The sequence below is a fragment of the Branchiostoma floridae genome, chromosome 12 (genome assembly GCF_000003815.2).
Source record: "Branchiostoma floridae strain S238N-H82 chromosome 12, Bfl_VNyyK, whole genome shotgun sequence".
NCBI classification, from domain to species: Eukaryota; Metazoa; Chordata; class Leptocardii; order Amphioxiformes; family Branchiostomatidae; genus Branchiostoma; species Branchiostoma floridae.
Window position 1 is genome coordinate 17417195 of NC_049990.1, and position 7331 is coordinate 17424525.

Below are 7331 nucleotides of genomic sequence, written 5' to 3' on the forward strand. Positions count from 1 at the left end.
GTAACATATTTTCATAGCCTGTAGAAAAATGACATTCCGTCGGAAAAAATATCTGAATCTTTTTAAAACCAATGAAATACTTCAATTAAGCCAATATTGAAGAGATTCGAGATAATGTTAACTGTTGTATAAAGTGATGCATCAGTAATCATTTCTAACGTAATCACCCAATGTAGCTACTAATTGTGATGTTCAAAACAACTCAAGACATTCATCAGGAAATCTTCAAGAAGGAAGGAAGGTGACTTGGGCAGCACCCGTTGCTATGGACACCGCTGGAGTTACACCGCAGGTTCTGAGCAGTTTTACACCGCCACAGAGGTTTACAATAGGAATACACACCCTACACTACACGGTCATTGACGAAGAGGGACTCGCGGCCTCAGGCAATTTCCTGGTCGAAATACGAGGTATGTGGATTTTTGCAAGTTTAAACATGCATCTAAAGGTGAAATACTTGAATTTGGACTAAAAGCGCTTACGAGGCACCTGCTTTTTGCCAAATTACCATGCTAAAAATGTTGAAGTCAAATACGTCTGAAGTTCTACTGACTTATCGGAGATTTTAAAACGATAGTCCAATGTTTAAAGAGGTATATATGGGTGATCTCTGTATACAAAATTAATAAATCCCATGGACGGCTTTGATCATCGCATTTAAAATGTTTCTTTGTGTTCAATGACATACATTTTTGTAGCCTTACTCCAGAAAGGTTTACCTTTTATCTTCGATAAAAGTAACGAAAGACTAACTTTGGTAAACTTGTACAGACATAACAGCCCCAGTTTGTGTAAGTTGTCCTGAAGACATCAATGAAGTCTCCAAGGACAGAGAACTTCCCATTCAGTGGGATGAGCCAACATGGACAGACAATAGCGGCAACATAAGCGATGTGTTCAGGTGAGTAGCAACAATTATTTATATCATCAAAACGGTTTCATGCAGACCATTGCTTGAAAAAGACATCACTTGTGAGTACCTACAGGATCATTACTTTTTTGGCCAATGAAACACTGGAACTAAGCTGCATGAGCTTAAACATTTATCAACAACCATACCATGCATATGTGTTTCATGAAGTTCTATAATAGGCATTTTTTCCATGGTCTTCATTGTCCTGGGATCAGAAAATAGTTCATTTTATTTGTTTGGATTAAATATGCTGTACCATGTCATACAGCGCTAGCTAAAGCTGCTACCTAGTTTAAACTGTCAATTTGGTACTTAGGTTATGTACATTTTAAATAAAACTTGTCAAACTCATTGATATGCCAACGCATAAGTGCAGAAAACATCACTTACCTCCTCGTATCTGAAGTGCAAGCTGATTGAAGTCATTGAAGTTTTGATAAGGGTAAACATGATCAATATATGGGACTGATGCTATGGACTGAAGTTCAGAGTATCTGTAGCCTCCGATGCCGATGGCAAAGACCTCCACTCCCGACGATCTCAGTGCCGCTGCTTGAGGACCAGGACTTGGACTTCCGTTTGAGTAACCATCTGTGAGCAGCACCAGGACCTACGTGTAGGTTTAAAAACAGAAACAACAATTTAATAACATCAACAAATTCAACCAATTGCATTATTTGACGTATATGACATATACTTCTTGATTAAACAAACAAAGCTGCATCACAGATATGAGATTATGCACAGACTTCAATTGTGTTTAAAGGAGGATTCCATTCCTGATGACGTATTAATTTCTGATAAATCATATTTTTCTTAGATACAAATGTACCCTAATTTTGACTCATTAACTAAGCTGTCTTTTTGCAATTTTCCCTTCCTGAAGGTACTGTCGCGCACTGAATTGTCCTCCTTTTTTTCTTTGGCGTCCTTCCAGTTTCAATCAGAACAAAACAAATTGAAGTAATGGATGTTACAAGCAAAAATGCGTGTATCAGCCACAGAATACTAGTAAAAGTAATGCAAGCAGATATTCTCTGTCACATGGACATCGGTAGTATATATCAGATGGATTTCAGTGTCTGCACTGTGACCGACTTCTGGCACATTATCCATCAAAAATTATTATCTGGCCCCTTCGTCATCTCCTTGTTAAATCAACAGCAGACTCGCTGCATGGCATTTTCTTTTCCTAGCTTACTTACAAACCAAAACAAAGCTAAGGCAGCTACTACCTATAGAGCAGTTAGCACTAATACAAATCTACATAGGCGATAATGTAAAAGTTAGCAAGTTCAGAGTGTCATAATCTCATCCGTGAACATTCCAGGTCATAAGAACTCACCCCACACAGCAGCCCGCTATCTCAAGTGTCCAAAAGTCTAATATTTAAACTTTCTGACCGGTGAAACTATTCCACCGGTCAAACCTGCCGCCATCTTGCTTTTTCATGACGTCATTTTTGGGACTCAGCACTTCAAATTAGGGGTCAGCACAGGCCAAAAAGATGGACCAAAACCTAGTTTTTTGGCCGAATCTGAACATCTGCAACCTACACTGTCTCACCAATATGAAATGAACTTACATTTTCCTGCTAAAAGTCGAAAATAGGCTAAAATACTGTATGGACTCGTTTTGGGCCTTCTGCGCCTGCGTCAATTAGGGCCATTGCCCTTATAAATAGAGGTCAGTTAATAGCCCCCGAAAGATGACACAACCTACTCAAATTTTTGTAATGACGCCTGGATTTAAGTAAAAAATTATGGCATCATACTAATCATCATCTGCAGTTCCTACCCATTTAAGGCAATAAAGACCCGTCTTCTTAAATGTTGGAAAGAAACAAAAATTTTTCTCAAATGATAATAAAAACAAAAAAAACCTGCAATAAAAAACATGCCGTTATGGGGGCCAAACCTACACCACTTGCTTCCACCAGTGAGATCCATCCATCATTAAAAAATTGTCAATCGGGCACCAGTACCGAATGTAGCGTTTAACTTTAACGCTTAGCTGCAGTACCGTAACTTGTCGCTAAGAGACTGATTTTGGAACTCGACATTCCGTTTCACAAGCTCTACAACCAACAAAATGTCATGTAAATCTATTCACAACTTCCCTTTTTATATTATCCACAGCAAAACGTATTTACGTACACAGTCCGTTGTGGTACCATAGCAAAACGCCAGGGCAGCTATTTTGAACTGAATATTCCTTTCCTCAACCGCAACGCACCTACCAAACATCAAAAAGGCCCCTCTTTAACAATTAAAGTTATGTTGTTCCAAGACAATCGCAAATGCGTACAAAGCTCGCTGCAGACCCATTTTTACCTTCATGAAATGCCATGGAGGTTATATTTTCACTATCGTTTGTCTGTCTGTCTGTCTGTTTGTCTGTGAACAAGATTCAAGACTCAAGATTGGTTTTATACCTGGTGTGTTGGTGGGGTGTGATGGAAGCTGAAAATGATTTGATTTTGGACCCCTAGCGGCTTCCATTGGTACTGCAGCGCAACTTCCGGTTTTGCTATCTCGTGCTCTGAACGAGCTATGGTCACGAATTTTAGTATTAGGTAGCTCTTGTGGTCAAGAATAAGTGAATACGTTTGGGCCCCTTATCGACTAGTTTGGGGATAGCAGTGGCATTTTTATTTAAAACAAAAAACAAAAAAAAACTTCTGAAGTAAAAAATCTCAAGAAGAAAGAAAAACAATTTTTTAATGATTTTTGGTATGCAGGTACCTTAGACAATGTTGTACAAAATAAAATACTAGTGATAGAAATAGGAGTACATTTGCATAATCAATGAGAATAACCTATCATAGCATTTTTTTTTCGATCCCCTGTGCCAAGCGTGGTATGGTCTTGACATTTTAGTGGTAGATTGCTTTTAGCGTCATGACAAAGTGGAGCAAGTTTCAGCCCCCTTAATTTTTGGAACTGCAGGGGCTTTTTTTTTTCAAGAAATTCCAAAGAGAATAACTGCAGAAAGGAATGACGGACTAACGTCATTTTAGGCATGACCGCGCTATTTGACTTAAAGTAAACACCAAACAGCTGTATTTGTTGATATGACCTACTACTCCTGGAAGGGATAGACAGTGTCCCAGAATAGAGGTCAATCCATTATAGAAGATAATCAATTTTACAATTTTTTACACCCTTCTTTGCAAAAATAAATATATCATTACGTTAAGTATCACCTAAGTGACCTGCATCCCAACAAATATGAATATCTACCAATCCCCGCACGAGTTATCCTCCTTCTAGTAAGTTACGACCAAAAAGGCCCACTGCAGTTCAAAACAAGCCACCAGGAGGCCCAAACATGCACGCCCCCCCCCCCCCTACCCAAAGATATATCTACTACTCAACAATCGTGAACCTGGCACTTGAGGAAAATTTTACCACGAACTTCCGCTGCAGTACCGTAACTCGCCGCTAGGAGGTTTATTATCGAACTTGACCTTCATTCTGGCAACCGCCACATAATTACCTAAAATCATGCAAAACAATCCACAGTGTCTCGGGTTATCTTGTACGCAAACACTCACACAAACACACTCCGCCCACAAGTGCCGACCGAAAGCTCCGGGTAAACCGTTTTCGAACAGGACCTTCATTTCTGAAACCGCTACTCAAATACCAAATACCATGAATGTCAATCCACAGCTACTCTATATGCTGTTGACCTACATATAGAGACACAACATCATGACCCGACTCAAAGCATAACCTTGCCATTCTGGCGAAGGTAATAAGCACTTCATCAGGGCACGCAGCTGCTTTATTTTCCCTTGAGTCATCATTGTATTATTGTCTACTGAAGCCAAGCGTTTCCCGGGAGACACCATGTCTATCCGTCTTGCGATCGTCTCAACCGCAGCGGGCTTCTTTTGGGAGCCCCCGCCGGTAGGTTTCCTTCCTGTTTCTAAGGATCTCTTATACTGACACCATATTGCTGTTCTATTCTATTTCTATTGAACACAGTTGGTTGCCGGGCTTTCTGATTGTCTTTTTCAGAGCGCCCCCCACCCACTCACACGCAATTACGCAGCCGCCCAGGTGTGCAGACAAACAAACATTACCGGAGAAGATACCTAAGATTCCATCAAGATGCCTCCTAAAAAGAATTATACCAATCCTGAGGAAGAATTTGTGAGTGTCACTTTCATGAAGGAACTGTTAGACCAACAGAAACTATACTACAAGGACCTTTTAGACAGACAAGAACAGAACTTTCGATCTTTCGTGCAAATAATTACTGACTCTACTAACCAAAGAATGGACAACCTACTGCGAGAAATACAGGATTTGAAATCCAGCTTACTTCCCAAGATGAACTGAAAGACCTAAAGGCCGACAAGGATAGCAATCTGAAGAAGATAAAGCAGTTAGAATCATCCATGGCCATACTCGACAACATGTAAGTGATCTGATAGCACCCCTGATATCAGACTCTTCTTCCTATAACCTTCGTAATAAAAACAACCTCATCATGATCATCAAACAACCTACTATCACTAAGATGTACCACAAATCGCTTTAAGAAATCGGTTATTCCCTATCCAACGCATCACTGGAACAACGATACCGTATAGTTTATATAGTCTTTCTCATTTTAAGAAAAAAAGATATCAATCTTTGCGCCCTGTCACATACTTTAGCATAGGTTTTCCTTTCACTTGCGTTGTTCTCTCTCGTTTTTACGAAGTTACTTATAGCGTAAAGTTCAACGTGTACTCCCTTCACCTTGTCACTAGTCTTGTTTGCACCTGTGGCCAGCCTTGTGAAAATACTCATCATTATTTGTGCTCTGGCCCAACTACATGTACAGTAAATACCGTAGCAACCTTCTCAGCAATCTACATAATATGCTGGTATGATATGCCAGAAACCTGGATGATCTTCCTAATAATGCCTTAGTCCACTTAATGCTTCGAGGTTCTGCATTCCAATCCAACTCAATTAACACCAAACTTCTATAGTATTTACTGTAAAATCATTCATAATAGAAACTGAAAAAAATTGTATGTTTTGTTCTCATATTGAATTACTGTGTCTAAAGCAGAGAATATTTGAATCTTAAAGATTCACTATAGTAGTACTTATCAATCAATCAATCAACCGGTCGCGTACTTATGGTATGATTTATTTAAAAGTATTCAGTTTGGGATTTGGGGCCTTATTCAGACCATAAATACACATTTGGACTCACGCGCCATGGTATGAAAGGCAAATGACCTAACATTCAGTTTCCTTGTAGCTTCAAGACTAGTCCATTTTGCACAGGGAGCTTGAAGAGATGTTGACACTTGTACGTCGATGACGATTAATCACGATGAAGATTTGAAATCCAGGTAATAAGATTCGCAAAAAAAGCAGTTACTCAAGCAACCGGATATTATTTTGGAAACGGTCTGACGTTTCAAGCAACTACGCATTACTTGTATTGGGATGTAATTGTAATATATCGGGTAACCACATCCATAACTTTTCTTGCATTTAATGTGACTTTGCATAGCTATGGTAAGAAGTGTGGGCAGGAAACGTACCTTTTTGGCACCTTGTCGACTGCTTTGAAAAAGTTCTCGAGCCTTTTGCAGTGCTGCGCCGGTATTCGTCATTCCTCCCGTGTAACCAACACTACCTAGTGAAGGTCGCAATTCACATTTCGAATTGCCTGGCCAACCGCCCATCTGATGTATGAGTACATCTACACCAGAAGCATAACGGATGAGAGACACCTGGGCTCCGTCCACGTATACGTTGATTTCGTTGAGAAGATTCCTGACGAATCTGACTTCTTTTCCGAAGTCAGACGAACCTACACTTCCGGATGAGTCCAGGACAAATACTATGTCAGTCTCTGTGTCTATCATTGGGGCCTGTATTGTTGATTTCACTCGTTGTGTAAAATATTGACCATCACACGTCTCAAGATATAGTAGCAATATCGCACAAAGAAGGCAGAAACGCAACGCGTTCCCCATTTTGAAGCGTTCTAAGGCCCAGGCCAACCTGGTACCAGCTGTTAATGGGGCGGCATTTATACACCCCATCAGTCTCAGGTCTAAATTCTTATTGGTTGAGGCGACTAATCGGTAAACATGTTTACAACTGTTGACAGTTTAACCTGTAAGGTATGCAGTTTAAGTTCTGGAAGTTGCCAAGGTACCATAGATGGATATATGACCTAATTTTAAGAAATAAGTAGCTTTAGGGTTGTTTTTTTTAATCACAAGAAGAGTTCATTCAAGTTACCCATGTGTTTATATGTACACATCATTTTATTTGGTAATAGTTCCAACCTTCTCAACCAAAAGAAAACCTGTTTGTCTAACGAAAATAATAGTGGTCGTTATTTAATAAGGCGGATATTTCTTTACTTTATAGAGTATGTTTATATGTTTCTG

General features: G+C 39.6%; 1 protein-coding gene across 1 annotated transcript in view; it reads right to left on the reverse strand.

The window, feature by feature from the left end:
- Positions 1 to 6945, reverse strand: part of LOC118427698 (sushi, von Willebrand factor type A, EGF and pentraxin domain-containing protein 1-like) — a 42616-nt gene extending 35671 nt beyond the window's left edge. Inside the window, exons 1-2 of the mRNA XM_035837600.1 lie at positions 6471 to 6945; positions 1304 to 1523 (exon numbers count right to left, since the gene is read on the reverse strand). Coding sequence (XP_035693493.1) covers positions 1304 to 1523; positions 6471 to 6908 — 658 coding nt within the window. The 5' untranslated portion in view covers positions 6909 to 6945. The remainder of the gene's footprint in view (positions 1 to 1303; positions 1524 to 6470) is intronic.
- Between the last annotated feature and the right edge of the window lie 386 nt (positions 6946 to 7331).